Source organism: Sceloporus occidentalis, unplaced genomic scaffold, assembly GCF_023333645.1.
Source record: "Sceloporus occidentalis isolate IW3139 unplaced genomic scaffold, rSceOcc1.0.p SCAF_6, whole genome shotgun sequence".
Lineage (NCBI taxonomy): Eukaryota > Metazoa > Chordata > Lepidosauria > Squamata > Phrynosomatidae > Sceloporus > Sceloporus occidentalis.
Window position 1 is genome coordinate 84,260,917 of NW_028316986.1, and position 16,766 is coordinate 84,277,682.

The 16,766-nt window shown below is 40.5% G+C and overlaps 1 protein-coding gene across 2 annotated transcripts in view; it reads right to left on the reverse strand.

Annotated features, from left to right (window-relative positions):
• The window catches only part of GRM1 (glutamate metabotropic receptor 1), a 266,340-nt gene that overhangs the window by 3,943 nt on the left and 245,631 nt on the right, over positions 1-16,766 (reverse strand). Inside the window, exon 9 of one of the 2 annotated variants that reach the window (XM_089530236.1) lies at positions 10,040-10,125. The exons of the other annotated variant lie outside the window; for it this stretch is intronic. Coding sequence (XP_089386362.1) covers positions 10,065-10,125 — 61 coding nt within the window. The 3' untranslated portion in view covers positions 10,040-10,064. The remainder of the gene's footprint in view (positions 1-10,039; positions 10,126-16,766) is intronic. 2 annotated transcript variants of the gene reach the window in all.

Sequence of the window (16,766 nt, forward strand, 5' to 3'; positions counted from 1 at the left end):
CATATTCGCGCCAATTCTAGGGTTAGGGACTGCGCACCAACCGCACGCTTCCTAACCTTAGTTCGTGTGGATGGCGCCATTGTTACGTGGTGCCGTCCACACTGGGCGCATGACAATGATGTCATGCACGTGCTGAGTCCAAACAGTGTGGTGCATTTGTGACATTTCCATGCTACCCCAGGCTGCTTATGGTGGCCTGGCTGAGGCATGGGAAGGAGCTCCGAAATGGAGCGCCTTTTCACTGCACGCACCGTTCCTGTGGCAATCAACAGCCGCAGGAACAATGCCGAGGAGAAAGGGGCCAGGCGGCCCCCTTTTCTTATGGTTGTGGCTCCTGGGGTGTCCAGGGGCATGAAGCCCTAAGGACATCTCTTAGAACATTTTGCTGTTTCTCCGTGGCCTGGAAAAACAGCGGATTGGGACTGCAGGGCTGCCAGTGAGGCTGCCCTGACCTGAATCCTGCGAGATAAGGGGTGGGTGCAGGTTACCCCTTTGGGGCAGTCTGTACCACACCTTACTTCCAACAGTCTTAGGCCTGAATTCCATGAGTAGTCTCAACCAGAGTAGACCCAAGGAATGGTGAGTCATTCCTTATGTAAATCCCATTAATTCAATGGGTCTGCTGCACTCAGGACTAAGATTTGGATTCAGGTTTTTGAGTAAATTAGGATAAACTCTTGATCACATATTGATGTTGAGATACCTTCACCAGTAATGCTCTTTCCCTATTGTTCCATGTACCTTCCTAAAAAGACGAGATGGATATAAAGAAGAGATGGACATTTACACTGATTTGATCATCATATGACAACACCAGTATGACATACAAAGCACAGCCATGAAAATACTGTCTTGGGGCCACCAGTGCAAGACTGGAATCTGTAAAATCTATTGTGTGCATTTGAACTACAACTTTGTATCTCCTGCAGGGATAAGAGATAAGAAATTGTTTTCCCAGTCCAAACTTTATGTAGGGTAGAATTCTAGCAATCAAACATGTGTTATCCACCTATGCCATCTTCCCACTGGAAACATAAAAGCTACAGTAGTTCTACAGTGGTGTCCCCTCAGTCCTCCAGCTCATGCTCACTACAGGTACACACATCCCAGCATACAAATTTAGTCCCAATAATCTCTCTAATGAAAAGTGTATTAAAATACAGAGACATAGCTAATAATAATAATAATAATAATAATAATAAAACTTTTATTTCTATCCTGCTTATTTGTAAGAAACAATCAAAGTGGCTTCCAACAATTAAAACAGTACAAATATACTACTACTACTACTACTAATAATAATAATATATACAGACCCCCCCCACCCCCTTAAAAAGAATTAAACCATTCTAATAGCTGATACTCCAATGTTCATATGACTTTAGCCAGGACTCTTCCTGATTTGATAATACTCAGAAGTAAAGAGGATTTTCCTACTCCCATTGATTTCATGTATGGTGATATATAAAATAATAATAATAATAATAATAATAGTGCTTAACCTGATTTTTTAAAAAAGAGATCAGCCTGATTCACATTTAGGTGCCACCTTTATTTGCCCAGCCCAACAACATTTTCATATTATTATTATTATTACTTTCTCCTCATTCTCCCTAAGTATGTTACTTGTTTCTCTTGAGTAATAACCACAGAATATGCTTCAGGTGAAATTTGACATGAAATTAAATTTTGCCAACTGCATGGAAAGGTAATTCCTAAGTCTTGAACTCCTAACAGGACTCTGCATGCTGGGGAAAGACTGATTTTGCCCTCAATGCTGCTAGAATAACAGCTTGGAATACATGGACAATAGTGCCCCACATTAATATATTGTAGTGTTGATGTTTCCACACCTACTGACAAACTAGGTATTTTAAAATAGTTTGAGTGGAAGGCACAACATTTTCTTTCATACGTTGTTTCTCTTAAACCTCTGTGGCAACTTTGTTTAATTTTCAGTGTTGAATTCACTATTGTACCAGAGAGGTGTCTTCATTTGGCTAATTGTTGTTTCACACCATTAAATTTTACTGGCATCTGTCATTTGTTCATTTTGTCTCCACTGTTCCACCCACTATTATATTCTCTCTCTGCTTTTTCTGCATGTTCAGTTTTCTTTTCTTTCTCCAGCAAGACTTTCAAAATTTTCAGTAAAAGTTTTTCCCCCCACTCACTATCCATTTGATTTATTCTATTAATAATTTAGTTGAGTCCCATTTTCTTTATTGCTCTTGTTATGTGGCTTCAAGTCAACTGGATTTTCTTGGCAAGATTTCTTGCACAGAGGTTTTCCATTGCTTTCCTCTCAGGCTGGGGAAATTTGGCTTCCCAAGGTCAGCTAGTGGGTTTCCATGGCTGAGAGAGTAGTTGAACCCTCATCTCCCAGAGTCCTAGTCCTACCCTTAATCCACTCTACTGTGCTGGTTCTCCTCATTATTGCTCATTATTGTCATATTGCTGTCACTTCTCGTCAAGCAGTTTTAACTGATGTTATTCCAGTTAAATGTTTTTATTGATATTATTTTGTATTGATTGGTGGAGGATAGAAAGGTGGGGGTTTGGGGGGACTATTTCCTTATTTATTTTTTTGCATTCCAGTGTACACACAGTCCTTGTGTTTAAAATTTGTGTTTAAAAATTTCCTTGCTGTTATCTGCCTCAATCCTCAAATGGGAAAGGCGGGATACAAATAAATATGTTGTTGTTGTTGTTGTTGTTGTTGTTGTTATTATTATTATTATTTCCTATTACCTGTATAAAATTAGAAAATAACAAAGTGTAACTGTAGTACTTGAAGTGGTGATATTGAACTCATATACATAGCCTTAGGCCTGCAGAGAGCCGTGACTGGAACATTCTAGAGCTGTTTAGCTTTTCACAGTAAATGAGCTACTCATGCACAAGCATGTCTGGCTGTGCCCAAACTAGAGAGAGAAGTGGATGCAGGCACAGCTCCATCATGCCTAGCTCCAGAGGAAGATGAAAGGTCCTTCCTCTATCTTAACTGCTGTCACCCTGGCCTTGGAGGGAGAAAAGAACTGACAGTATCTGCTGGACTTGATCTCCTTCCCCACTGCCATTCCTTTCTCCTTTTGTGTCATGTCTTTTGAGATGATAAACCTGAAGGCAGGGAACATTCAAATTAACAATCTGTAAAATGCTCTGAGAGCCTTTGTATCTGAGGAGCGAGGTATAAATACTCTAAATAAATAAGTACAACTTCTCTTCCATCAGTTCTAATGTTCATTGTCAGGTTTTAAGAAAACCAAGGCATGAGAAGGAGAGGTAAGTTCACAGACAACAACGCAAAAAGGCACAGTTATAGGTAAACAAAGTGCTGGTGTTTTAATGGACTCTGTGACTCATATACACAATTAATTAGCTATTTTACTGGAGGAGGGAAAGACACAATGCTGGAAAGAAGACAAAACTGTCTTCAGTGAAGATCTGTCCTGGCCAGTCTCTAATCAGTCATGAAAGAAAGTGTTGTTGGAGGAGGCATGTCCCCCAGCCACCTGGCCAAAGAAGATCCTGCACTTCCAGTTGTGGCATATTACAAACACATTCACACATGGAATGTCCCAGTAGCTAGAATACCTCAGATGAATGATCTCCACAAACCTGCTGCAGGAGTCCATGAAGATGTTGTCCTTTCCCACAAGATGAGTAATGTTGGGGTTTATGCTCTTTGGAATAATTGGTTCCACTGGTCCAATTATAGCCAAAGGACACTCATAATTGTATATCTACTTGCTTGTTCACATAGAACATCATGGTGTTCTTGTTTCGCACTGTGAATTTGTATACCTATCACTCAAAAACTGAAAGAGCTTTTATGGCTACCAGAACCTTTATGCATAAAGATTCTCAGCCCAGGAGAGAGACATCTGTTGTCAGCATGAGAAAAGACTAAATCTGATGGAAATTGGGAGGAATGTCTTCCACAGAATTTCCCAAGAAACAACCTATGGATCTGCTTGTCATAAGGTTGTGAAGGTCACAATGGAGTCATGTCACCCACCTGTTGATCAGGAGATGGCATGAGTGGTGAAAGAGATGGCAAAGTCAAGAGTCTGAGTCATAACCATCCATTAAGAAGCCAAGCCCTCCCTCCAGTCCATCTGCCTTGGTCCAGGCCTCGGAGGTAGAGAAGAACTGCTGGCCCTCATCCCCTTCCCCTCCACCACTCCCTTCTCCTTTTGTGTCATGTCTTTTTAGATTGTAAGCCTGAGGGCAGGGAACCGTCCAATTAAAAAGATTGTATGTACAGCACTGTGTAAATTTACAGCGCTTTATAAATAAATGTTAATAATAATAATAATAATAATAATAATAATAATAATAGCCATTGCTAGATGAATCAGCTGCCTGAATGTTTTGTCAATGGCTTACAACAAGTAGTTGCCTGTTGATCAGTTATCAGTACTGAGTCTGCTGTCTTGGTTGGAACTGAGAACATCGCAATTGATGGGGCCAAAAACGTAGTCAGCATTGTTAATGGAGTGGGCATGGCCAGTAAAGGCAGTGTATTTGAAAGTCCCACTGGAAATGATTTAAGCTTAAGTGGGGCTGAGGTCAATGGCTGTGAAATCAAAACAGTAGTAGAATTGCATCTGATTAATGGCATTTTGTAGTTTAACTCTTGCTTGGATAGGGGATATGATTGTGATTTTGAACTAATATGTCTTGAATGTGGTGCTCTATTACACAATATGATAGAGTTGTTTGCGAGGTGATGGCAGCCTACTCATTGTTGTGTGTTTGCCTGATCGTGCAGTCCTATCCTTGCTTTTTATCCTTACTTTTTATAGACCGTCATTTGTTTATACTCTCCAATCTGCCTGTACATGAACCTATGTTGTGTTTTAAATTGGAATTTTGTAATTGTGTTGGCCAAATGGCCGTAATAAAGTTTAAAAAAAACAGTAGTGGACAATGGAGTGGTAGTAACTAACTGAATGGAAGCGGGCTGCATAAGAATCAGTATCATGGCTGTCATCAGTATCATTATCAGTGTTGTTCTGACATCACTGTAACCAGAAAAGGCTGGTAAAGCTTGGGGGGTTGAAGGATTGAAGGTAAAGCATGAGGATATGCAGGGTGTCTGGTGGAGATATTCAAAATATAGTAGTTGCTTGTGAAGTTGGTTTCTTATAATGTATGATAATAGAGATATGGTAAGTTCTCAGACTGATCTACTTCTCAAAATTTGAACGTAATTTTGTCACTCTACTTGAAAAAGTGTTCTTTTGTAGAGTAAACTGCCAGTTCGCAAGATTGTAGCTCTAATTTCTGGGTTTTTTTTTTTCAGATCATTGATAAAATCATGTCAATGCAAAGTGTGGAATTTTTGTATGCTGAACTCTGGGCCATCATGATGTTCGTGTTCTTGCAGAAGAATACTTCAAAGGAAATTCATGAGTGTATGATGCAAACTTTGCGTGAAAAATGCCCATCATACTCAACTGTGACGATGTGGTGTTCCAACTTGCAGTGTGGAGATTTTGAGACAAATGGTGCAACAAGATCTGGGATGCCTTCAACAGTGTTAGCTCCTGAAATTGTTGAGCATGTTCATGACCTGATTTTGGTAGAATGGCAAATTCAGCTGAAACAGTTTCTGAGACACTAGAGACATCCCGGGAATACATTGAGTTTATACTTCATAAGCAGTTGACTATGCAGAAGCTGTTAGCTAAGTGAGTGCCAAAATGTTTGAATGCTGATCAGAAACAAAATCGAATGGATACTTCCAAGTTGATTTTGCAGTATTTTGAGTGATCTTGTAATAATTTTTTGGAACAACTTGTTCCAAACATAGTTACATTATTATAATCTGGAGACAAAACAACAGTCTTTGCAGTGGCAGCACTGAGGTTCTTCATGGCTGAAGAAATTCAAGACTCAGATGTCAGAAGGAAAGGTCATGGCCACAGTTTTTTTGAGCTAAGGAAGGTATTTTGATATTGACTATCTTAAGAAGGACCAAACAGTTAATGAAAAATACTACTTTTAACTTGCTGTGCTGATTAAAGGAGGCATTGAAGGAAAAACAGCAAGGTAAGCTGCGGAAAGGTGTTCTCTTTTGGCAAGATAATGTACCTGCTCACAGGGCTGGCAAGAGGATGGGTATTTTGAAGAATTTGCGGTTTGAGTGTACAGACCATCCACCTACTCACCAGATCTTGCTCCATCTGACTATTTACTGTTTCCAAACAGTAAAAAGAGTTTGAAAGGAAACAATTTGCAAGTGATTTAGAGGTGATAGCAGATGCAGAGCAGTATTTCAGTGACCAGACATCAGAATTTTGGGGGAAAGGGTTAAAGAAGCTTGAAAAATGATGTGCCAAGGGTGTCAAACTTCAGGGTGAATATGTGGAATAGCATGTAAGTTTCATTGCTGTAAGTCATTTTTTTCTTAGGTCCAGAATAGACCAGCAACATACACTAGCTTCCCAGAGGCTTGGGGATGTGGCGTACACATGATGCATGGCCCCAAGCTGGCAGGAAGCTGTTGTGAAGCACTCTGGCCATTGCACAATGGCAGTTTTTCACTGCTTTGGCAGTATGGCGTTTAGATGCCTCACACTGCAGGAGCACTGAAAAGCTGCAGCGATGGTAGAAAGGGCACCGTTTTCAGAGGAAAAAGGAGCTGCATTTTGCCACTTCTTTTTGCGCTGAAAAAAAGCTGGATTGGAGCCATGGCGTGTGGTTGCTGTGGCCCCAATCCAGCACTCAAAGGGGCAGCATTACGCTTCTCAATTGACAGGGGGATGGACTTCCATTGATTCCAGTGGCAGCTCATTAGTAAGAGGGGTTTGGGGGAATTTCAGTCATTATGTAGCCCCTAACCTAGGAATTATGAACACATAGCAATTATGAATGTGTAACTGTAGTGACACATATATTCATAACTTCCCACAGGATTCTAGCCCTGGGTAGTAACTTTGGTGATCCCTATGTGAGGAACAGCTAACAGACCACTCATGGTATTAAGGTCACTAGTAACACAAAGGTCATCCAAATGTCACTGACAGCTCAGAGACTTTTGGTCTTTATAGGATGGAGGATAGCACTAGGAGGAGGTTTTCTTCATGTGGACTCTCAATGATATTAATATTCCTCTAGTGATCTGGATATCCAGGGATGTTCTCTGAAGGAATAAAATTTAGTTGGATCCAATGAAGGCCATTGGTCATTATGAGCCTAGTGAAGGTTGGAGAAATTTCTCCATTATTTCACCTTCAGAACAGTATCCCGCACAGACAATTGTATCCAAGGAGTAATGGACCATTTCCATGTCAAATCTCTATAGTGGCAGCCTTGAGGGATGGAGATCAACTTGTGGCCTATGAGCAAGTGCTAAATTGTCAACAGCTGCTAAGACATCTACAGAATCTGAGATAGATCCTTGGAAATCTTGTCATCAATCAGTCTTAGGCCACTTTGATATCGTATCCACCACAGAATGAGTTGATCAGGCAGAGGGAGAATTATGGTCTGAAATGGGCCATGGAAGATTGGTCTGCTTTCTTATCTTTCCTTCGTTTCTTTGCTTGGTTGTATCTCATTTATGACTTGTTATCTAAAGGACAAAGGCTTTAATGTCAGTTACAAGAGAACAACCAAGCGAAGAAAAGTGCTGGCATTCAGCATGAATATTCAGTTTGTCTAAAGTGGACACTGCCAGAGACCACTGCGGCCAAGGTACTAAGTACTTTGGTACAAGAGGATTGATGATAGAGGCTATCTGGGCCAACAACTTGGACTGATACTCCAGTTTCATTATTCAAAGAAAAACTTTCAAAATACTTAAGTGAAAAACAGAGAAAATGTTCCTATTTGTTGCTCTATCTATTGCTAAAGTTCTGGTTAAAAAAACAACAAAACCAGCCAGATGACATTCTCTTTTTTACATAACAGCCAGAGAAATTCCCAGCACAAACAGAACTATTGTACAGTTCAGAGACATAGCTTTGAAAGTCTGCATATCAGTCTGCAAAATGATTTTGCGGGCACCATTGAGACTAATTGAGTGAAAGAAGTTGTAGCATAAGCTTTCATAGACTGTATCTGCACTGAAGAAATAATGCCAGAATCCCAGAATTCCATAGCATTGAACTGTGGCAGTTAAAGCCATGTGAAACTGCATTATTTCTGCAGTGCAGATGCAGCCTTATTCTAATTCCTCAGATGCATGGACTGGACTAGTGTCTAGGAACTAGTTCCCAGGTCTGTGAAAGCTTATGCTGCAACTTCTTTCACTCAGTCCTAAAAGTGCAACAAGATTCCTTTAAATATAGAACTATTGTATTCCTACCTAAGGGCTGGGTTTTTTTTTTATTTCAGGATAGATTTTAGTTAAAAAAATAATCAGTTTTTGTGTTAGTATTTATTAAAAGCATTTTCTTTTCCTACTCTGGATGGAGGAGGGCGAGCACAGGGTGTACACTCATTATGCTAGAACCATAATGTTTTGTTTAAAAGAAGGCATGTCGATTCAAGTTTCCAGAACCAATAATAATCAGACACAGAAGAGATCTCTCATTAGCCAATTATAGCATTATAAAATCTGAATGTTTATTGACCAAATTGCCTATCAGCTTCCTTAATCCCCCCCTCCTCTCCATGCTAACAGCAGAGATCTATGTAGATTGAAAATGCTTTCCCAGGAAGTCCCAAGGCATGATAAAGGAGGCTTTTTAAACTACCTTGGTTTTTTAAAAACAGATTGGATGGGCCCTTAAAGGCAACTCTGGTAGTTTAATCCCAAATGAAGATAATAAAAGGAAATGATAACAAATCAAAGAAGACAGGAAAAATGAGAAAGTACAAAGAGGAAAATGAAAGAATTAGGAATTTAAGAAAGAAAATTCAGCAGGCCATTTAGCACTCTTACTGAGATTCTGCTTGAAACACTGACTGTCGTGCTAGGGATGAAAAGGAATCTGATCATCTGCTATGCAGATGTGGAGTGGGGTTCCTGCAAAAACTGATTTGGTTCTAGAATGTTCTGGCTGAGGGTCTGTGCAGTAGCAGGGCCCATGGACATGAGTCACCGGCTACATTCACACTACAGAAATAATCCAGTTTGGCATCACTTGAAATATCATGGCTCAATCTTATGGAATTCTGGGAATTGTAGTTTTATGAGACATTAGCTTTCTCTATCAGAGAGTTCTGGTGCCACAACAAATTACAATTCCAGAATTCCATAGCAATGAGCCATGGCAGATAAAGCAGTGTCAAACTGGATTACTTCTGCAGTGAGACCACAAAGAAGTGCATATACAGGTACTTTTACTACTGTGATTTTTTTTTGTTTTCTAACATAATTCTACCTGCAAAATAGATTTTATCAGTACCATATCTGTGACCTTCAGCCTCCACTAATCTGTGAACCTATTTTAATATGCTGTAACAGAGTGAAAACAAACAAAGATTAACAGGGTTTTATTGCTATTTCCTATCTCCATTCTCATTACTTAAGGTTTTTCCTCTCCAAAATCCCTGGTGGCTAACTTAACAGGGTAATGGTACAGACATAAAACACTGTATGTTTTACACTCCATCAAACTAATCTTTTTTTGAAACCATCCTCAGTGTGCAGCCTAGATTCACCAACCATGGCTGTAGAAAGAACTGGGCAGAGCAAACTGGTCGTCACTGAAAGAAGATGGATCAATTCAATTTCATGCAAAACTGTGAAAAGGGAAAAAGTGTCAGCTAAATGTGGGAAAGATAAAACAAACAAGATATAAATATATATATCCTTTTTGCAGACACTGGAGTGACAACCATGGAAAAACAAACCGAAAAACCCTCTTTCAAAAATTATTTCACAGTGTCCTTTAGAGAAGACATGGGCAAGCAAGAGTCAAGGCAGTGTGAAAAATGGGACACACAACGCAACTTTTCCATTATTAATGGCATGCACCACATTATTGTCCCATTATTAGAAATGCGAAAATCACGAGAAAGAGAAAGCAATGGGTTAAAAATATATATACACCACTGTTTGTCATGCAGCTTCTCTTACACATTCACTGCAGTTTGGGGTTTTTTCAAAGCTGCACATGTGCCGACGGACACTGGTTGGTGGGCGAGAATTCTGGCTGCCTCTTCCTGAGGATTGAAAAGAAAAAGACACCCAGTGAGTGGTTATCCACACACACAGCCATGGCAGTTGTACCACTCAGTCGGGTGCCTGGCCTTGTCCTACTTCCAGCCTTCCTTGGATCTCCAAGGATTTCTTCTCAGCATCTGCATTACTTAGTAATTTGGCTGCTTCCTTGGTTGGTCTACTCAGTAAGATCAAATGTTCTCCATACAGCATCTGGTTCTTTCTCCCCATTGTCTCACTACAATTGTTGTAAAACCAATGCTAGTTCAGTGCATCAGTGTTTTGATGGGAGCAGTTGGTTGTGCAAAAATCTCATGCAACATCAAGGGGCTAAAATGAGGAGGATGTTGGAAGAAAATGGAACTAACTAATAGTGATGGTGTCCTGTATGACCAGGAATGTCTCGGTCTTGTCTAAACAGCTTGCACAATGAGCTATTTGTATGATTGCGAACATGGTAGGCAAGTATGGATTGAAAAAGTTGAAAAAGAGTAGAGTGCTTTGGAGCTGTGATTCCTAAAATCTCACAGCCATACTGGCTGAAGGTTTTTGAACTTTGTAGTTCAAATGTAAGTAACCTTGTTGGTTTTTTTCTTCTTCCCTGGGCTACTGATCTGTCAAAAAGAACTGATATAATTCACAAGTATAGGGTCAATCCCAAATAATTTTTTTGTTTTGTTTTCACCTTAGGCAAAAGACAAGATCGTCCTCTGAGTCTTGTTTTATATAGAAATGAACTGACTTAATCTTCCACACCAGCAAGAAACCAGTATCATTCAGCTGAGGTCAGTTCAATATAGGGGGTACTGAACATTCTGTGTGGTGCACACACAAACAATTCAGCCTTCCAATAATGGATACTCAGGAGAAATGACCAGATAATAGTTTCTCTCCCCACTCCCCTTGCCCAGCATTTGTCAGCTGAGGCAACTGCTTCACTATGCCTAATGACAGAACCAGCTTAGGGTCAAGAATGGCTTTGCAACTTTGTTGGCATTATTTACAGTTGGATTTCCATACCACATTCTTGCAAGATTTTACAAGATGTATAGAAGTTTATTTGTCCAGAGACTGCTGAAATGCTTGGAAAGAGCTCTATGAGTACCAAGCATTTCCCTTTTGGAGGGCTGCTTTTCTAAATGCTGTTGATTTTGCTTGCAGCATAGGCCTTCCACATGGCTCCTGTTTCAGCAAATACTAATGAGAGAGATTAGAAATGAAAGCATACGTAGTAGTACTGGAAAACCAGTAGCATGTATGCTATGGTAAAAAAAATGTCAAAGGGAATTTTTGGGGGAAAGGAAGGAAAGCACCTGAAGTAAGCACTTAACTTGTCTATCTTTGAATCCCCACCCACCGCAGCCAAAGGCTGCTGTGATGTTATGAAATGCTCAGAAGCATTGTATGCTCTCTTTACGAGACTTCTCTTTCTGGTCAAAATGGTAGGTTTGTTACTGTTTCATAGATTAAAATAAATAAGAAACTGAGAAAGAACTAAAGCTGCTTGATTTCAGTGACTAAACTTAGGCAGGCTTTTTAAAAAAATGTGACTGTGTCCAACAGTGGAGGACCTAAGTCCTATTCCTTTTCTTCCTTTCCCCTTCTGTTCTACTTTCTTTTGGGTGGGGGTGGGGGAGAAAGATTATGCTAATTTGTTATTATTGACATAATCTATATTTTATAAATTGTAAGATCATGAAGACTTTTCAACCTGCTACGATTTATTACACCACAATAAATATTCTTTCTACTCTGAGGGTAAAGTGTCATCTTGAAAGGCATTCTGGCAGAGAAGATATGTGCTGTTCATTCAAGCTTCTAAAGAAATGTTGAGAAATTAATTTAGAAAAAGTGGCAGCAAATGGCTCTGGTACCATTGGTGTGGTGAATCTTCTTTGGATTTTAGTCTAAACCTTAAATGAGTTATCTGAGGTTCTGAAATCGACCTTTAAAATTAGTTCAGCACCTTGATATTGCCTTTACATCGAGAAGAAGAATCACCATTTTCCTGACATGAGAACTACCAGCTACCGCTTTTAAAAAATATTTTGCTGCAACGTTTTATGGACATCCATTTCAAGCTGAGGAAAAAAAGCTATTGCATTTGGCACAGGTTGTGTTTTAACTTTTAAGTATATAAAATGTGCTCTGTAAAGTTAGACCTGACACTTAAACAGATTTCACTAATTACATTTCCTCTCAGCTATCTTTGCTTGGATGTAATGCATAGTAAAACAGTTGAAAGCTGCCAAAGTAATGTTCTTCAAATTAAGAGATTTTTTAAGAAGTCATGATTCCTAATTTTTTGCTGACTTCAACTACCCATATGAATAATCAGATGCAAAATGTGACCTAGCAGAAGATAATGGAGTAGCTGTTGGATCAGTGCAAGCATAATTAAATACAGTATATGCAGATATATTTCTCTGATGTCCCCTGGAGAATGATCATGTTTCCTACTTCACAAAGAATAGTCCTCTGTTTGTAGGGCTGTTTATAGTCCAAGTCTGTTCTAAGGATAAAGGATCCCCAGAAGGAAGAGCAGGGCTCTTAAGTTACCCATTAACTTCATCTGCATATGGATTTGCATAAGAAAATGTATATGTATAGGTGGAGACTGGGAAAAAAATAGTACAAACCAAAATATTACCCATATCATCATAGTAGAGAAGTCTGTTACTGGGTGACCTGCATATTCCTGTTCAGGCTGCTATCCAGATTCTAACTGTTGATGGTCAACTTAAGGGTGTTGCATTCTCTTCTAATCTCTCTTGATCATTACACTGACTTTGACTAGGAATGCTAAGATGGGATGCATGCCCACCCTAAGCACTGAGTCATCTGATTTTATAGTCTAGCAGACATATTCTGCATGAAAGTGACTGAAGCATGCCAAGCCACTGACCAACTTTAAGGATGCTGCTCTCCCTTTTGATTTCTCTCTCCATCTTTAAACTGTACTCACAGTGGACAATCCTTCAGCTGACCAGCGATATCTTTCAAAAGAGAACTGTCTTCTGACAAACCTTCAAAGAGAGGAATGTCCTCTGTAAAACAGGACATATGTCTGTCCTTTATTTTTTTATTTTTTTATTTATGTATTTATATTTATTTTATCAGCATGACATAGTGGTTTGAGCATTAAGACGACAATTCTGGCGATAAGGGTTTGATTCCCCGTTTGAGGAGGAAAACACACTGAATGATCTTGGGCAAGTATTCCCAGCCTCAGAGGATGGTGATAACAAACCCCATCTGAAGAAATATGCCAAGAAAACCCTATGACAGGTTTGCCTTAGGGTCACCATAAGTAAAAAAAAAATGACTTGGAGGCACACAACAATAACCCATAGATCTGCCTTTCTATGGTGGTGGGATTGCATGCTCCCGTGAGGCAAAAGGCTATGCTGATGGCAGCAGTACTGCTGGTAGGGCCTTCCATGCCAGGCAGGCTTTTGCTGAGGAGCCACTCCAAACATGCCAAACAGCAGCAGTAGTAAGGGATGACAGTAGCAGAGGATCTCAGCGATTCAAAGCCAGAGTTTGAGGAATTAAAGATTCAAGTGTGGGATATATGAGTTTATTAGTTTCATTTCCCCAGCATTTGATTCTCAGATTCTTGCCACCTTGAATGTGAAGACTTAAATGGATGCTAGTATTATTTTTTTAAATCAAAAATAGAAGCAAAATTCTCACTCATCCCTAGATAGGGGAATATTTCATTTTGTGTAGCAGGAAAACAGCTGCATGAGCAAAACTGCGTAACGCTTGCTCTGTATGTATATATGAGAGTTCTGTTTTGTTTGCATATAGCTATTTTTTCACCTTCAGTGGACTCTAGGGGACTATGCAGGAGTAAAGACATGGTGTACAATACATGACATCCAGACACCTTGTGTATGTTGTGGAGGGTTTGGTCCTAGACACTGAAAACATAGCACAGCAGATAATGTATTTCCATAAGTCAACAGTGCTCTCATCTGGTACAGATCTTATGCAAAACAGATGTTGGGAGGGAGGGAAGAAAGCATGCAGAACAAAATGTCATAGTTTTTAGAAGTATGTTAGAAGTATATCAAGATTTCAAGTAGTAATTTCATAAAGCAATATTTTGAACTGCTTGTCTAAATCTGTTTGGGATACCATCCTTGCACAACTTTCTAGAATGTGCAAATATATGAATAACTGTATTTATGACATCATTAAGGTATCAGCAGGATTCTAGTCCCTGTTCTCCCCGATTTGAACAAGACAGAAAATAAGACATGGAGATGAATAACCATTTCCAATAGGAAATCAAAATGATCTTCCTCTCTCTGCTTTATTTTTGGCCTTGGAATATTTAATTGGAATCAGTGGCCATCTTGAAAAGGCTAAGAGAGGTCATGTTTACTAAGCTTTACACTGCTGCAACATTTATAATTTATTTTAGATATTGTAGCATTGCTTTCAAAGATATTAAATGCCAATGAGACATCACAAAGAAGGGACGACTCTGAAACATGGCTGACTTGATTATTAGATTACAGTTTGTATATAATCCTAAATTATTGCATCTGACAAAATCTCTATTTGTAGGCTCCTCTGACAAGCCTGCCCTTACCAGAAAACTTCCCATGGCCCAAAACAAACAAGCCAAAAGCACCGGCTTCAGGCCGAACTGGGGGCATGGTGTTCAAATGATGCATGGCCCCATATTGGACTAAAGCCACAGCGACCCAAAAACGGCTGCAAAAGGAGTGCAAAAGAAACACTCCTTGCCAGTGGTCCATTGTAGACTGTACCAGTGCTCCAGCCTTTGGATCCCAATAGCGGCCAGCCTTGGGACCATGGTGTTTGGCCGCCACAGTCTCATGCCACTCAGGGCACACTTGCAGCAGGAGTGGCCAGAGGACACTCCAAGCTGCCCATTTGCTTGAGGCCCATGCCATCTAAAAGTAGCCTAAGGAACAAAAAGTGTACACCAGGGTAATCTCATTACTTTTGTGGATTCAATGGTGCAGGTACTAGATTGTGATGAAGTGGGTGGTGAGGGAACTCTGAAATGGGCCTCTGACTATAGAAGGTGGGGTAAAGTAACTGTTATCTGGGTTCAGGGTCTGCCTTTTTACTGGTGGAAGCCACACAGCCCTCCTTAAGGAAGGGCAGACATTGGAATATCTCCCCTCCTCTTGCTCATCTCATTTAGCAGGATCTCCATTCTGACACCTTCTGTGTAGCATTTTCAGGAGGCTGGAGGGGTTACTGTGGGAAGAAAGAGGTGAGGAAGTCAGTTGCATGCCTGGATCCAATCCATAACTAATTGTAAAAAACAAGCTGGTTTACCTCTTCTGGCTTGAATTCAGGATCCGGGATGCTCCTGGATGTTATCATACCTAAATCACCACCCATCTAGCCGAGATGCTGCTGCCTGGATGTATCCTGGGTCAAGCCTTGCTCAGCCAGCACTTTTTTGAAGTCAGGGAGCTTCCAACTTCAAAATTTGCTGGCTGAGTGAGGCTTCGACCTGGGATGCATCTGGGCGGCAGCATCCCAACTAGATAGGTAGTGATTTAGGTATGATAACATCCGGGGGCATTCCGGATTGTGAATTCAAGCCGGAAGGGGTAAGCTAGTTTATTTGTTAATGGGATAAGCTCCTATGAAAATCCTGTAACTTAAATGAACTGAATTGAAAAAAATTACATATACATTCCACTTGTTACAGAAAAAACACATTTTAATCACTCAAGTATTGCGTATCTTATAAAATAAATATTTCTTTTACAGACCAGCTCCCACCTTTTATCCATATCCATTTGTTCATATTAAAGATGCAATAGATATTCATCTTAACTAAAAGTTATCATGTTTCATTAATTTCATTTTAACATATATTAAAGCATGTTCTTGCTATAACTCATACTTTTTATTTAGGAAGCATTTGGTTACTGATATGCTATGACAGTGTAGCAAGGTGGTAGGGCTTGAGAGGGATGAGGAGGCTAAGGAGGACCAGGTGGGAAAGGAAGACTGGGGGCAAGAGAAGAGTCAAGGGGTGGAGTCGGGAGGAGGCATGGAGATAGCCCCTGGGAGAATAAAGGAGGCAGCGCCAGAGCGGGCGGGAAGGCTGGGATGCGGAAGAGCTGGACGGGAAGTTGCTGCAGAGGAAGGGAAAGGACAGGTGCGAAGGAGCCCCGGGCGAAGAGGAATCCCAGTCTCCTTGAGTCGTCGAGGAGCCCAACGCAGAGAGGGGCCCCACGAGGAAGTACAACTGCGAGACCCACGTGAGGAAGGAGATTTTCCTTTTCCGGACTCAGAGGCTTGGGAGGTCCGCAAGTTGCCGGACTTGGAGGACGAGTGGTGGGACCCGAGGGGGGAACGCTGGGAAGTGGGCCCTTTACCCCCGGCAAAGGAGAAGGCCGAAACGGAACCCCTCGAGAAGTATCGTAGGGGTACGACTCCCTTGGAGGAGGGCTCTTCTCCGTAAACAATTTGTTATTGAACCGCTGCGACAGAAGGGAAGGAACCTTAACTGCCAGTAGTTGTGTTTGTGTTGGACTGTTATCTGAATGGGAAGAAAGTTGGAAAGAGTTGAGTTCTATTAAAGTTTGGATGCATTGCAAACTAGTGTTTTCCTTTTCTGGTCCACGTGTCGGAAATT